This window comes from Marmota marmota, unplaced genomic scaffold (assembly GCF_001458135.2).
Source record: "Marmota marmota marmota unplaced genomic scaffold, marMar, whole genome shotgun sequence".
Taxonomy (NCBI): domain Eukaryota; kingdom Metazoa; phylum Chordata; class Mammalia; order Rodentia; family Sciuridae; genus Marmota; species Marmota marmota.
Genome location: NW_025999853.1, coordinates 42798313 through 42815405, shown reverse-complemented (window position 1 = coordinate 42815405; position 17093 = coordinate 42798313). Strand labels below are relative to the sequence as shown.

The 17093-nt window shown below is 37.6% G+C and overlaps 1 protein-coding gene across 3 annotated transcripts in view; it reads left to right on the top strand.

Moving 5' to 3' along the window:
* Srgap1 (SLIT-ROBO Rho GTPase activating protein 1) overlaps positions 1 to 17093 on the top strand; it is a 283699-nt gene that overhangs the window by 170557 nt on the left and 96049 nt on the right. For all 3 annotated transcript variants that reach the window (XR_007348677.1, XM_048805875.1, XM_048805869.1), the window contains exons 5-6: positions 14001 to 14183; positions 14659 to 14787. Coding sequence is in view for 2 of the 3 variants with exons in the window: in XM_048805875.1 (XP_048661832.1) it covers positions 14001 to 14183; positions 14659 to 14787 (312 nt within the window). In the remaining variant the exon portion in view is untranslated. The remainder of the gene's footprint in view (positions 1 to 14000; positions 14184 to 14658; positions 14788 to 17093) is intronic.

Below are 17093 nucleotides of genomic sequence, written 5' to 3'. Positions count from 1 at the left end.
TTTACATAGCATTTGCATTGTATTAGGTATTCTAAGTTATGTAGTGATGATTTAAAATATGCAGGAGGATGTGTGTAGGTTATATGAGAATAGTGTGCCCTTTTATATAAGAGGATTGAGCATCAACATAGACTTTGGTACCCAGAAGGGGTTGTAGAACCAAGCCCCTGTGGACAACTGTCACATTCCAACAGACAGCTTCAACCAGAGGGCTGTGGAGATCCAAAGAGAGGATACATTCAGGATTGAGAAAAAAAGCAGGGAGGAAAGGGTCTGGAAAGGGACTTCAAAGGATATCCAGGCTTTCAGTAACAGGAGAGATGAAAGAAGGTTAAAGGCATTGAAGGAGCAGCCTAAACCAAGGCACAGAGTGAGAAAAAGCACAAGACACATTCATAGAATTTCCCTCTGGAACCACTGAAGCCACATGGAGGAAAAACAACATCAGGAGTTGAATATTTTCAAGATAGTTACCAAAATGAGATTATTAAAAAAAGCAATAATATGGTCAGACACCCAGTCAAAAATGGTTTGAGAATTCAGAAGGCTTCTTGCACAGATTAACAAAGGTCTCTCACTTTTCTTCTTTTTCTTCTCTTGAATAAATGAAATAAGAAGTATTCTGTTTGAGACATAGAGGCTATGTCTTAAATTCCAAACTATTATTCATTAAAGGAAAAGGATTCCATAGGAGTTTCCATTTTAGTTGAAGTTACAATTTTTTTTTTTTTTTTTTTAAGCAGGATCTCACTAAGTCGCTTAGGGCCTTGCTAAATTGCTGAGCCTGGCCTCAAACTTGTGATCCTCCTGCCTTGGCTTTTTGAGTAGCTGGGATGACAGGCATTCCCCAACCAAGCCCAGTTCCAACCTGCAATTCCAAGAATGTGAAGCTTTTTTGATTTTAGGATTCCAAATGTCTTATGTCCTCTGTTTAAATATTTTATAGACTAGACCTTGTAACTTAGATATCTCATGCACACATGAAACATTCAAGATGAGTGAAACATTTTCATGAAAAGAACTAAATACTTAAAGTTGCAGGTGACTTTGAAATTCTAGTAATTTGGTGGCCTTTCATTATGCATGTGCTTTTCCCTTCAACATTGCTAAATGCTCAAAACTTTTCCTTTGCCACCAAAGGCTATTGTTTAGTCTCTGCTGCCACTATGTTCATTGTGGCACTGATTAGTATGTATTCGTGTATTCTGTGTGCATGCTTGGGTGTTTTTTTTGTTTTGTTTTGTTTTTTTTCAGTCGATTAAACTTGTATATCAGTGCCTCTGCAGAATTAATATGAAAACTCCTTTTTGATACAGGAACTTCCTCAACAACCTTCTTTATCATTGACTTTCTCTATTGACTTTTTTGGGCAAGGATTAAGTCTCTTTGTAGCTCAGTTTCTTTGTTACATAAAACAAAGACCATCCCTTTGCTCCCAGCCTCTCAGGTGTCTGAGAATAAGTGAGCATTGCTGGGTAGGGCTATTATGTGCTTAACAGACATTTTAGTCTATTCAGGCTGCTTTAAAAAAAAAAAAAAAACCAAAAAAACCCACAGACCGGGGAGCTTATAAACAAAAGAAATTTATTTATTTTTCACAGTTCTGGAGTCTGGAAAGTCCAAAAATCAAGACATTAGCAGTATCAGTATCTGAAGAGGATTTGCTTTTTGACACTTAGTACCTTCTTGCTGTCTTCACAGGGTGGAAGGGAAAAGAGATCTGTCACAATCCTCTTCTATAAGAGCACTAGTTCCATTCATGAGGGCTCTGCCCCCATGACCTATTCACCTCCACCATGTTCCTCTGCATCACCTAGGAAGTTAGGATCCCAATTGTAAATTTGGAAAGATACAAATATTCAGACCATAGCAAATACAATAGAAGGCTGGGCATGTTTTGGTCAGATTTTTCATTGCTGCAACTAAAAGACCCAATCAGAACAATTATATAGGAGAAAAAGTTTATTTGGACTCACGGTTTCAGAGGTCTCAATGCATAGACAGCAGACTTCATTCCTTGGGGCTCAAGGTGAGGCAGGAAAGACATCATGGCGGAAGAATGTGGCAGAGGTAAGCAACTCACATGATGATAAGGAAGCAGAAAGAGTGACTCCACTTGCCAGATGCAAATATATACCCTAAAGCCACAGCCCCCCAATCCCTACCTTCTCCAGCCACACCCTATCACTTCAGTTACCACTCAGTTAATCCCTATCAGGGGATTAATTCACTAATTGGGTTAAGGCTCTCACAACCCAATCATTTGTCCTCTAAACCTTCTTCCATTGTCTCACATAAGCTTTTGGGGGACACCTCACATCCAAACCATATCAGGCATTTTATTAATTATAATGGCATTCATGTAGACATCACTTGTACCAACTGCCATTGAAGTATTTGACATGGATTAATTCATTTTAGCTACATAACAACCTTATAGTTACTATTCCTATTCCAAACCAGAGATCAGAAAACTAAGCAACATGGTAAAAAGCAAAACTAGGATTTGAACCCACACAGCCTGACTTCTAGGTTTAATTACTAGATTGTTCTGAAATGGAATGGATTATCTTCTAAGATAGTGTTCTTTTTTGGAGGGCAGATGCCTAGCAAGTAGGAGAAAGGGGTTGCAACTTATAAAGTTCTACAATTTATGGAATTCAATTATTTGTCAAAGATTTGTCCCAAATCTCAGAATTGTGTCCTGTCTCTAAGTCAGATAAATAGAGAGTACTAAAAGCACTGTTGCCTCTGCTCTAAAATTGTTATAGGATCATCTCTACTGCGCCTAAGTCATATATACCAAGTGGCTGGAGATGGTTCTTTCAGCAAACATGAAAGTCCTGGGGAAAATACACAGCTCACATAGAGTTCCGCCATCCGGGAGCCAGGCATAATCGGGGTGCCAGGCTACATAGAGGTCTTCATTCTGGAGGCTTCCAGAAGATGCAAACTTCTGAACTCAGTGATAAAAGACAGCGGGGACAGGCATTCCAAGAAGGAGGAGAGTGTGAAAGAAAGCACAGGTGTGTGCCTGTATGGGGAACTCCATCACTTGAGTATGGCAAGTATGAGCAAATGAAAAAATAAATGGAGCATTACATTGGGCATTCAAAGTCCCCTGCCCTTGCCACTCTCTCTTTATCTCACCACAGTGAAATCATTTTTTTAAATTTTTTTCTTTTTAGTTGTTGATGGACCTTTATTTTATTCATTTATTTATATGTTGTTCTGAGAATCGAACCCAGTGCCTCACACATGCTAGGCAAGCGCTCTACCACTGAACCCCAACCCCAGGCCCCATAGTGAAATCTTGAGAGACAAGTGAAGGAAAATAATCTTTCACAAAATTAGAATGTATTGAATAAAATAATATTTATTTCACAGGACAGTCTTTGGTAATTGTAATGTAGGTTCGTATTGTAGTATTATGCCAAACTGTTAATTATGCTTATGCAAAGTTGTCTTTTGAACCAAAGAATAGTATAAACTAATAAAAAAATAATTGGATTTTTAGTAGTACAATATTAGTGAAATCACATAGGACAAGGCCTATTTGTGGTACATAGTAGGGAGCTTCAGAAATTTTTTGTTGAATATGTATGTCCATCAGAAGTTCCTTAGACCATAAGCAAAACTAATAACCACATTTATGACTCAAAACCTTAAATTAGAAACTGTCTCTAATACTTCTAGAAATAGAGCAAGCTCAGATTAAGATTAATAAATACAGTTTACTCATTAAAAATAGAAACATTTTCTTTTTAATGAGGCATAAAATAATTTCATTAAATAGTTTTATTAAAGTAGCAAAATCTTATGAAACGAATTATAATTTATATTAGTATTTCAAAATTATTGTTCAGTTTAACATTTTGAAAATGACTAATGCCCTATTTTACCTTAAATTTAACAAATCAAAAACAGAAGCGTGTTGCATATCAGTATGTCAGCCCTACACCTAGCAGAACCTTCCTGAGTTTTTCTCCTTAATGAGCACTTGATGATTGATCAATAATCAGTTGGGGAGCTAATTAAAGCCACTAGAGTGATAGATGGCCCTGAGTAAGGTTCATCAATATAGCAGTATGCTAGACAGACTATGGGGACATTGTTCATTTGGGAGTATTTTCTGTAAGGCAAGGCAGCCGAGTTATGGTCTCAGAGCCCCATGGAGAATTCTAGAGAATCTTCTGTCCCTGGCATAGCATAGTGTACTGTTTGCTGTCTCAAGTCAACAGAAGCAGAAGGAGATAATTAGTATAATTTGTTATTACACTTGTGTTTCTTTTAGGTTAAAATTTATCTGCCATCTACCCTGACACTAAAAAAAAAAAAAAAAAAAAAAAAAAAAAAAAGGCCCCTTTAACCACTAAGAAGTGTATGTATTTCCCCAAATGATAAATCTGTATAGTATTGTTACAATTCAGATTCATAACTAAAATCCTGGAGTCAGTAGAACTTTAAAGTTGGAAAAGGCCTAAGAGATCACATGGACCAACCATCCTCCGTGTAAGTGAAAAATCCTTGCCCAGGATCACACAGGCATGCACAGGGGACTGAGGGCTACACCCTCAGAAATCTAAGACAGGAGGTGCCTTGCAGGAACACTGGCTCCTGAAGATGGGGACAAAAACATTCATCTCTAGCAGAAAAAAAAAATAGGAATGACAGCCTGGATGCTATTTTCATATTCAGGCAGCTCCTGACTCAGGGTGGTTTAACTTGATTTTTGACTTTCTGACAGTGCCGAAACGACAGGCATTCAGTACAAACCGTACTTTAAATTTGGGATTTTGATGTTTTCTCCAACTAGCCACATGCAGTACAGTCCTCTCTCTTGTGTCGCTGGGCTGCAGCACAAGCTATCGCCCCAGCCAGCCGCACAATCAGGAGGGGAAACAACCAATTCTCTATGGGGTGCTACGTTGCCAGAGTTTTGGGGATATTGTGTTTTGTTTTCACATCGAATCATGACTACAAAGTGCCCATCTGTCTGTGTTCATGAGATCTTCAACACTTGATTATAAAATAGGCTTTGTGTGAGATGATTTTGCACAACTGCAGGCTGATGTAAGTGTCCTGAGCAGGCCAGGCTGAGCTGTAACATCATTCAGAGGTGAGGTGTATTAAATGCATTATTGACTCATGATATTTTCTACATATAATAAATTTATAAGGATGTAATTGTATTCTGAGTTGAGGAGCATCTATACTACTCAATGCCATCCGACTCCATTTCCTCTAAACCTTATCAAATATTCCCTTTGTAAAGGATATATTAAAATTCTCTTGGAAAGAAGCCTTCTGGCCCCAGAAGTGATGTGATGGGTCTTTCCTTCTGTGGTCGTGGCTCTACGTTTTCCTTCCTCTTTAATTCCACACTTGTCAGTAGTTCTGAGCTGTATAGTTTGATTTGGTTATTTCCCACATTGTGGTTCTAGAGAGAGAGACCTCCTGTTGTCATGTTGTCACCTCTAATAGATGAGGCCACACTGAGCATAGCATCAGAAAGGCAGAGTTTATAGAGATATTTTGCAACATAATAGGGCCAGAATCCAGGTGTGCTGTTTTGTAGACCAAAGCTCTTTCCTTTAAAAATGCTACTGTGTATAATTACTCCTGAAACAAAATCCTTAACACTACACTGGAGAGAATATAATTGTTTTCATGACTTTTATTAGCCTGACTTCCTCCCTTTGCAGTGTTCTCTGTCCTTCCCTGTGTTTTGTTCATTTTCTGCATCTCCGTTGCCCTGTTATTTGGTTGGTTGGCAGTCCCTGCACAGCAAGATACAGAGACCCAGACAGTGCCTTTTGTTCAAAGCATTTGTTTCGACTATAAATATAATTTGAGGATAAATTCAGACTGTTATGCTGATTTCGTTTCAATGGAGCCACAATGTACCTCAAGTTTTCTTGGATAAACAAGCTGAAAAGACAGCATTTCATCCTATTTGATTGTCATGTTGGCCTGTTTGTTCATAGTTATGGTTTCGATGTAAGGTGATGTGGGAGACAATGCAAGAAAGTTTAGAGATGAAATGATTAGGTTACGAGAGCTTTAACCTAATCAGTGCATTAATCCACTGATGGATTAATTGGATGGTTACTATAAGCAGGTAGGGTGTGGCTGGAGGAGGTGGGTTATTGCAGGCATATATTTGGTGGCTATATGTTTTGTCCCTGTAGAGTAGAGCTCGCTCTCTCTATTACTCCTGGTGCACGTCCCCAGCTGCTTTCCTCTACCACATGCTTCCACCATGATGCTCTACTTTATCTCAGGCTCTGAGGAATGGAGTCAGCCATCTGTGGACTGAGACCTCTGAAACCATAAGCCCCAAAATAATCTTCCTCCTCTAATTGTTCTTGTCAGGTATTTTGGCTGCAATGGAGAAAAAGCTAATTAAAACCCTCATTCTAAAGAATGAGTGCTGAGATTCTTAACATATGTAAAAAGAAATATTGCTAACTTCCTCCCTTTTACCTTTTTAGAAATAATTATCCTTCGAATCATGGAGAAATCATTATTTATTATTAATGAATTCTTTTATGGTAGTCTTTTTCTCAAATTTCTGTAGTTGGCATTTATTGCACAGTTATCATGTGTTAAACTCTTTCTTCTGTGCTCTTTGTGTGTGTTAACACATTTAGTCCTCCCAACTACCCTCTACAGTAACACTGGACGTTCAGTTTCACAATGAGGAAATTGAAGGCACAGAAAGATTAAATTATGTTGGGGTGAAAAGAACTTTCTGTCTACCTCTTGGATAATTTGAAACTATAAAACAGACAAATTAACAGGAGAGTATGTGAGAATCACACCAAGTATGAAAACTCAAAATAGGACCAGATGGTTAAAGCTTAAATACCTTCTTCATAGGGGGAGGGAACTAGGGCCTGTCGGCGTTTTGGAGATAAATGAATGAGCCCGAAGAACAGATATGGCGTGGCACAAAGTCCATCTGGGCTCTGGTGTGATGTTTGACTTTCAGTCCCTTCTGTGATGTGACTTTAATCTTCCTCAGTTGAGAAAATAACAAGAAGATAGAAGGCAAGTCCATTGTTCCCTTTTGGTGCATCCAGTCTTCAGGTAATTAGGGAGCTTTGGAGAAGAGCCCTTCCCTGCCTCTGCTGCTCCCCAGAGGCTCTCAGTCTGAAATCCCAAGCAGCACATTTTGCGTGTCATTTTTCTGAGCCTCAACAGTTACTTGGCCATGATCCCACAGCCAGAAAGTACAGAGGCAGAATTCAAGCCCAGGCAGGCTATCTTAGGGGTCTGAACTCTTAACCACCAGTAGAGTGCCTCTGAAGGTGACTTCTTCTAAAAATGTTACTTTGCAAATACAGTTAGGCTTTGTGAATTCTTGTTTTCATTGGCGTAAGAACATTCCAGACCCAGGGAGAGGAGATGGGCGTGTGAAAATTCATCATTGTGACAGTCCTAACTGACCACTTGTAGTCTCAGGGATCAGCACCTTTTTTAGCCCAGATGTCACAAAAGAGAATAAAAATTACTGTCTGGGGTCATGCACAGGACTTAAGTGGGAGGAGAGGGGTGGAAGACAAGAGTTCCATTGTTGATATTGGCTGAGTAGCATTCATGTTAAGGGTTGGTTTGTCCTGCCGTTACGTTCTTTATATAGATAAAATATACTCTCCCACCATTTTTTCTCCCTAAACTTAAATTTAAGCTGATTTAAAAGAAGCCACTCCCATTCAGCCTACCCTTAAGTCCACAACTGCCCCACTCCACTGCGAAAGCAGCTTTCTCTGTGTCTTCCCCTTGAAGCCTAGCACAGTGCCTGACATATGGACACTCAAGGGCTCATTGATAGATGAATAAATGCACGTCAGCATATATTACTCCCCTAAACTTGTGCTGACAACCAGCTAATTTAACAATAACTGTTCTGATGTCCACGTAATTCAACAATAACTGTCAATGTATGTTAAAAAATGTGTATTCCTTGGGCTAGAATTGTGGCTCAGCGTAGAGCACCCGCCTAGCATGGGCGGGACCTGGGTTCCATCCTGAGCACCACATAAAAATAAAGGCATTGTGTTGTGTCCATCTACACCAAAAAATAAATATTATTTTTTTAAAAATGTGCATTCCAGATAGCCTGGAAGGTTTTTTTCAAAATATGAATTCATGTAATGTTTTATGAACAGGTAGGAGTCTGAGTATTGAACTCCTAGGCTTCCCTCCCTGATCTTTTAGATTCATTTTTAAGAGGTTTTTGGTTAGCCTGAATCTCAGCAGGAAACAGTGGGAAAATCTGACATTTGTCTGCCTTTGTTGCACCTCAGATTTCCCAGCTGCCTTTGAGAGATGGGGAAGGGCACCTGTGCAAAGCCAGGTAGTCTGGTCCCAAAGCCTGAACTCTTACTTCTACATCAGACCTTAGAAACTGCCAAGAATGAGGACTACACACTGTGCTATGTGCTTCCCTGCATTGCCAATTAATCCTCATTTGCCATGGAGGAACAAGGTTTAAGGAGGCTAAGAAACTGCCCGGTTAGGCTGCAGTCCTCGAACTCAAATCCAAGAACTCCAGAAGCCATGTTCTTCACCAGAATTGGCTGAGTCACCAAAGAGCAAGAGGCTGGAGACGGCAAGCATAAAGGTGCTGGTACACCATGTCCTAAGTGTGCTTAAGTGAAGTCCTGCTGCTGCCCTGATCTAGAATAAGCCCCCAGAGTCTCAGGGTGGCTGAGCAGAGGCCATAACCTGGAGGGCAGGACTAGGGCTGTGCAGGCTCCTGGAAGAACCAGGCTCCTTGCATTGCAGCTGTAGGGGTTCCCTAAGGGTGTCCTGTGGCCTTTTCTTCTCTTTGAACCTGAGTACCTCCTGGGAAACAGTAGAAATGGGCTTCTAAGTCTATGGTCCTACCCAGGTGGTATTGTTAAAATGGTGCTCGCAGACACAGTTATAATTAGAACCCTCAATACATTGATTATAGAAAGTAGATCTTGATCTTAGGTTGTTGAGAATTAAAGCAAACTAAATAATGTCATTCCTCAGAAGGGCTTTTAGTGATTGATGAATTTAGTGAAGCAGCAGGCTATGGAGTTAGGAAATATTGTCACGAACATATTGCTTCTCGTCCCTATCCTTTGCTGAATTGCTATAGCATCCCGTTTTGCTGAGGATCCAACCCAGAGCATCATGCTTGCTAGGCAAGCACTCCACTACTGAGTTACATCCCTGGCCTCCCACACCTTTTATTTTGAGATCCATAAATTCCAACATTTATTGTACTTTGCAGTTAGTGAAATAAAACTATGTGTCGTCCCATTAATGCCATGCCAGGTGTTTAATGATGGTGCTATTTTTGGATGCCAGGGATGGAGAAAAACAATGCCAGGTACATAGTAGACATTTAATAAATATTTGTTAAATGAATGGGTAGACTGACTATAAAATGAGTTCCTGGCCTTCATGTGTTTCTCACCAATTGTCTATTTTGCCCATATAGTCTATAAAGCAATATTAAGGATTTAAGGTACTCTGACTTTGTTGTAACATGTGGCAGAGTCTGAAGTGCTCTCAATAAATTAAGTCTTGGCATCCTCCCTTCCCACTACACCTTCGCTGATGCTATCCTTGCTGCCTCAATGCCCTCTTACTTAGTCTCTGCCCACTAGGGAGTATCTAAGGCCCATGTTTCAAACTCCAAAATTGTAAACTCTTAGAAGATGGGAAGCAGGTGTTTGTAAAAGAGTACTCATCAGAAGTGATGAGCACGAAGCAAATGTGGAATCAATAATTATTTTTCTGATCTCTTTTCCTCCTATGGAAACAGAGTGACTGTATCCCCAAGGTCAAGAGGCCTTCCATCTGTGCAATGCTTTAGACTTTCCAAAGGTTATGGTGTAGCAGTTCAGAATGCCTCATCTGAAGTCAGACTGTCTGGCTTCCAACCCCCTGTTATTCGGCCAGTTACCATCTGAGTGTCCTTAGACAAGTTACCTAACCTCTTTCTGCCTCAGCTTTCTCTTCTTTACAATAATGGGAGAAATAAAGTTATCTACCTCATAAAATTACTAAAAGAATTTAAATAAGTTATTTTGTAAAGTGCTTAGAATAATGTCTGTCACATAGTAAGCATTATGTAATGCTTGTCAAACTACATATATACATATAGATCGTGCATGTCTATATTGGTGGTATATATTCACATACATAGATATATATACATACATAATAATTATGTACTCGGTAAAGTTTAAGTTAAACAATTGTGGACACACAATTTGGCATCCACAATAACTTCATAAGGTGAGCAGAGATATTAAATAATTTCCTCACACTTGGTCATTGGTAGATCCATTCCTCTAATCCATGTCTTCTGATTCTGAACGAGAAATCAAAAAGTAGAAACTATAGCTTTTATCCACTGATCTTCCCCCAAACATGTAGTTTTCAGATTCAAAATTATTTCTTTACACCAACTGTTGAAATTTACTATAAGTATTTTAATTATTTTGATTTAAAGCACAAGAATTGTGTCAGACTCAGGATATGAGCCTTTCTGTAAAAATTAAAAATAAAAATATCTATATATCTATATATATAGATATATAGATATATATAAATATATAAATCCATGATGTGGGTCACTTTTTATTTGACTACATTTTTCCTACAATTGAAGATAAATTGAGTGTGTTGAATGGGGAATTATGTTTGAAGTTTTAGTAGAGAAGAATTCAAATTAGAAAATATACGGTTGGACTACATTTAAATGGATATATGTCTGTCATGCCATTTAGTATGCAAAGACTTGTGTTTGCATTAAACTGAGGGAGAAGCAGTTACTTTCCTGGCAGTATATATTCAAAATGCACCTTTGAAAAATAAAGGCATTTTGTTCTTCTCTGGGGGGAAAAAAAAAGCTGTTATTTTATTTTAAATACAAGACATATTTGACTTCTGTCAACAGCTTACATTTTAATAATGCAGTTTGTACTTGCATTCATTATCTGAAATTAGAATTCTTGAAAAGCTTTTAGCATTTTTCTCCTGAACTTTTAAAATTCATTCATCGTTACTGTTAACATTTTAGGGAACAATGATTTCATAAGTCCAACTGGAAAACTAAAAGAAATTTGTTGTCTGAAAATTACTGCTGAACTAGGTAGAGCATCCTCAGCTCTTATGCTGAACCTCATTATGGTCAGATATTTACACGCTTTTCATCATAGTATTGGGTCAGACTCTAATGTTTTCCTTTTAACCCACATTAGTTAATTAGAAATCCTATGCCAGCAATCAGCTCAGTCTTTCTTTTATACTAAGGCTTAGTTTGTGCAAATTACCTGCTTATACTAGTGCCCACTATCCAAGTAAAACAAGAGTCCAGAGGACTCATTTCTTTGTCATGTATTGAACGGAAATATTTCTCAGATACCCAGAATTGTCTGATATGTCTTTTCATCCAGGTGTGGTGGGAGTCATGTGTTCTCATTTCTTTCTGCCTCTCAGTTAGCAAGAAGAATACAAACAGCTAAGCAGCTCTGTGAGTGGGGCATCTGTGCACATGTGTGTTGAGTTTTTTCACCCTCTCATTTTAAGATGTAACTGGAACCAGGACCTAAATGGTATGTGGGTTTGCTTCAGGCAGAGAATATAAACAGAGCCAAGCCTAGCAATGCAAGGTGTGTAGTGGATTCATTGACCTCGCTGTTTGCCCAGCTGCAGGGTGACTCCCTTCTCATTCCCCAGCTGCCCAGCTCCTTCCCACTACTTTTTTATTTTCTTTTAAACTGGAGTAGCCAACCAAACTTCCCCCGGATAGGTTTGATAATTACTAAAAACAGACAACTTTCCAATGACAGCTCAGAAAAAGCCGCCACTGCTGTAAAGTTTAGCCTTTACTTTGTTCTCGTTCAGTACTGCCTTTGCATTTTTAAGAAAAGACATCATTCGATTTTTTTTTAATAAAAATAAGTAAAGGCTCTTCACCAAACCCAAGTTTTACTCTTCAAAGTAGTAATCTTAAAAATATGTGCTGTTGAACCATATGAAAATATCAGTTTTCCAAGTTTTTTAAAATAACCTACAGAAACAGCAATTTTATGTAGTTCAACCTAAATAAACAACATTTGTTCCAGAGATGCTTCCAGGCTTCACATTGTACTAAGACTCATCTTTTGAAGTGAGAAAACTAAAATTTATTACTTTAAAATATTATATTAGTCTCAACTTCTTAACAGCTATACTTGAGCTATAAAATTGAGTAACTTTTGGCTACTTGCAGATGACATGAATCTGCCTTATAATTTTTGACATATTCTATGAGAAAGTGCCAGCACTGATGCTCAGTGTTGGGTTCAAGTTCCAATATGTTCCTTGGTACGTTGGTGTATCACACCTATGTGTGTTGGTTTCTTTCTTAAGAAATATAAATGAACAAAATACCCAGATTTCAGAATTTTCCCAGGTGCCTGATTCTGCAATGCACATTAGAATTATATTGGAAAACTGATTTTTAGGTAAAATCTCTAAAAATCTGTGACTATTTTATTTTTGTGTACCAGAGAACACAGAGATTATATGTAAATGTTGTTACAAGAATAAGTAGCAAATACCTTTACTCATTTTTTGAGAAAATATTTATTAAGTATGTTATCTAAAGTACTTTAGAGATAGATCAGTTTTATTTTGTTTCTGTTTTTATTAGTAGAGCGTAAAATTGGAAGAGCCTCAAAAATTTACATATTCTCTAACCCTGCAATTCTACTTCTAGAAATTTCTCCTAGGAATTATGACATAATTTTGTCCACAAACATTTTTGTAATAATAAGATAACCAAAATTTTTCATAATTGAGAATTCATTATATAGGTTAACAACTTGCATGGAAAAGATACATTACAAAATGTTCCATATATTCCTAAATGTTATTAAAATATAAGTTATGTATAATTCATTTCCAAGGTAAGAACTAAGATGAGATATACATGAAGGGTTTTCAGCACAGCTTTCTTTATAGAGCAAAAAATTGAAATAATCCTAAAATATTCAACAATACTGTTTACTTAAGTATGTATGGACATTATATAAAGAAGTATTTATACAGACCTTCTTCTTATTTGGAAGAATATTTAGTGATACAGAAAAATATTCTGATATATTAATTAAAAGAAGACATTAAAAATTGTACAAAAATGGGCTGGAGTTGTGGCTCACTGGTAGAGCACTCGCCTACTACATGTGAGGCACTGGGTTCAATCCTCAGCACTACATAAAAATAAATAAATAAATAAAGGTATTGTGTCCATTTATAACTAAAAAAAATTTAAAATAATTGTACATGTAGGATGATCCCAAATATTTAAGGGGAGAAATAAATATGACATTTGTAAATGAAGAAGTGGGTGTGTGTGTTTTTATAGGTAAAAGACTAGAAGACTGTATACCAAATCTTAACCATGGTTTGCTGTGTATTTTATTTCCTGCTTTGTATCATATATTGTCTACCCTGAAATTTTAAGTATCACTTTGTGATCAGAATAAACAATGTTTTTAAACTACAACTATATATGAACCTTAATATTTAAATTTGGTATTTTGAAAGGAGATTTTGTGTGATAAATTCCTTTTTTCCTATCTAAGCTGGAGTTTTGGTTGGGTTAAAACTTATCCATGAATAAATAGTTTATTCTGCAAATTAGTAATGCATGTGTGATTTTAGAGAAACACTTTTAAGCTTAAGAGAACTTTCTGAGTATGTTGAAAAGTTTGCAAAAGACTCTTAAATCATTTTTTCATCAAAGCCTGTCCCCTAAGTGCCTCTTCCTGGCAGGTGAATTTGCGTATTTGTTTGGTTTATGTAGAAGCAATAGGCCATAATTCATGTATTTTACTAACAATCTGTCTTTTTCCTGCCAGTTGGAAGGCGATATTTTTAACAGACACATCATTTAATGGTTTGCATTCACTCTGTAAGTTACAGGCAGACATCTTTTAACAATTTGGGTTACTTTTTCACAGGTGATGAAAACATACCACATGTATCATGCAGAGAGCATCAGTGCAGAGAGCAAGCTGAAAGAGGCTGAGAAACAAGAGGAGAAGCAAATTGGGAAATCTGGTGATCCTGTCTTCCATATTAGACTAGAAGAGAGACATCAGCGGCGAAGCTCTGTAAAGAAAATTGAAAAAATGAAAGAAAAGGTAAGTGAAAATATATTGCAGAGCCCTCCGTCTTCAGCGAGGAGCTAATAATGCACTAAGAACACTGCCGCAAAATCACTGATCTAAGCACATTGTAAATTATTGTGAAATGACACGCATTTCCTCCCGTGGGAAAGAAAAATGTTTAAGACACATAAAAATCATGTAATAACAGCTGGACATCATTTAGTGGTGAATGCCAAGTATTGAGTATAAATGTGGAAAACTTGAACGGCAACAAAGAGATTTCATTGCAAATGGGCCTGAAGCCCAAATACATTGTTGTTATTCCCCATAGCTGGGTAATTTTAGTTTGTTATTTAAATCAATTTCAGAATGTACTTTTCACAAAGACTTAGAGGGTCATTTGTATATGTGGAATAAATTATTTAGATTAATAAAAATTCATGTATGTTTCTCTGTCTTATTTTAGAATGGCTTTGTCTCTCAATGCCTGCATCTTCTTCCTTTCCAGAGACAAGCAAAGTATTCAGAAAATAAGCTAAAATCGATTAAGGCACGGAATGAATATCTCCTAACACTTGAAGCAACTAATGCCTCAGTTTTCAAGTACTATATTCATGATCTTTCGGATTTAATTGATGTAAGTAATTATGGTTTTTATGTTTCCATATTAAGATGGAATTAACAATAGCTTTCCTTCATTAACTGGAAAACACCATTCTTGATTAAAATAATGTTATTTTATGTAGTACTCAGAAAAATACTTCCCATTCCACTATATGGGATACTTACACACTATGGATTCTAAGACATTTGTAAAAAAAAAAAAAAAAAAAGCGTGTATCTTAAAACCAGTGATAATCAGGTGATTAGGGTCTTTGAAGCTGCAAGTACCTGGTGAGCTCAGCCAGAAAGGGGACCCAGCCATTTGCAAATTATGCAGTGACATAGCCCCAACCATTCATTGATTCAAAATATATTAATTGGGCTCCTCCTTTTGTGATATGCTGAGGCCCTAAGAAGCCATGTAGAATGCTTAGCCTCTGGAAAATAAAATGGAGAAGACAGGTGTTAAGCAAATGACTACACAAGTGATTGCTCTGTGACAATCATGACAAACACAGGGAAGCAAAACTGGGCACACGAACCACTCTGACAGATTGTTCCATGTCTCCGTACTTTCTTGGGATATGGAGTAAAAAAAACAGTAATTTGGCTCATTTAGAATTCTCCAAAAATATATCCACAATTACATTCATACAGCATTTGCTGCCGTTATTCCACAGTGTTAGGCCTCTGCATCCTTCATCCTTTCATTCATAAAATGTAACCTAGTGATCATGCCAACACTGTAGGAGATGCAAAGATGAAACAGACAAAAACCCTGTGCCCCCAAATGCCAGTACCTGAATTTAAAAGATAAAAGTGATAAATGCCATAAGAAAAGGACAGATAAAGTCGTAGAGGTTCCAAAGCTTGGCTGCTGGAGCCTCACTCATATGCTACTTTGTTTTTTTATTTTTATTTTTTTTTTTAATTTTTTATTGTTGGCTGTTCAAAACATTACATAGTTATTGATATATCATATTTCACACTTTGATTCAAGTGGGTTATGAGCTCCCATTTTTACCCCATATACAGATTGCAGAATCACATCAGTTACACATCCATTGATTTACATATTGCCATACTAGTGTCTGTTGTGTTCTGCTGCCTTTCCTATCCTCTACTACCCCCTCTCCCCTCCCCTCCTCTCCCCTCTTCTCTCTCTGCCCCCTCTACTGACATTCATTTGTCCCCCTTGTATTATTTTTCCCTTTCCCCTCACTTCCTCTTGTATGTACTTTTGTATAACTCTGAGGGTCTCCTTCTATTTCCATGCAATTTCCCTTCTCTCTCCCTTTCCCTCCCACCTCTCATCCCTGTTTAATATTAATCTTCTTCTCCTGCTCTTCGACCCTACTCTGTTCTTAGTTACTCTCCTTATATCAAAGAAGACATTTGGCATTTGTTTTTTAGGAATTGGCTAGCTTCACTTAGCATAATCTGCTCTAATGCCATCCATTTCCCTGTAAATTCTATGATTTTGTCATTTTTTAATGCAGAGTAATACTCCATTGTGTATAAATGCCACATTTTTTTTATCCATTCATCTATTGAAGGGCATCTAGGTTGGTTCCACAGTCTTGCTATTGTGAATTGTGCTGCTATGAACATCGATGTAGCAGTGTCCCTGTAGCATGCTCTTTTTAGGTCTTTAGGGAATAGACCGAGAAGGGGAATAGCTGGGTCAAATGGTGGCTCCATTCCCAGCTTTCCAAGAAATCTCCATACTGCTTTCCAAATTGGCTGCACCAATTTGCAGTCCCACCAGCAATGTACAAGTGTACCCTTTTCCCCACATCCTCGCCAGCACTTGTTGTTGTTTGACTTCATAATGGCTGCCAATCTTACTGGAGTGAGATGGTATCTTAGGGTGGTTTTGATTTGCATTTCTCTGACTGCTAGAGATGGTGAGCATTTTTTCATGTACTTGTTGATTGATTGTATGTCCTCCTCTGAGAAGTGTCTGTTCAGGTCCTTGGCCCATTTGTTGATTGGGTTGTTTGTTCTCTTATTGTCTAATTTTTTGAGTTCTTTGTATACTCTGGATATTAGGGCTCTATCTGAAGTGTGAGGAGTAAAGATTTGTTCCCAGGATGTAGGCTCACTAGTTACCTCTCTTATTGTTTCTTTAGCTGAGAAAAAACTTTTTAGTTTGAGTAAGTCCCATTTGTTGATTCTAGTTATTAACTTTTGTGCTATGGGTGTCCTATTGAGGAATTTGGAGCCCGACCCCACAGTATGTAGATCGTAGCCAACTTTTTCTTCTATCAGACGGCGTGTCTCTGATTTGATATCAAGCTCCTTGATCCATTTTGAATTCACTTTTGTGCATGGCGAGAG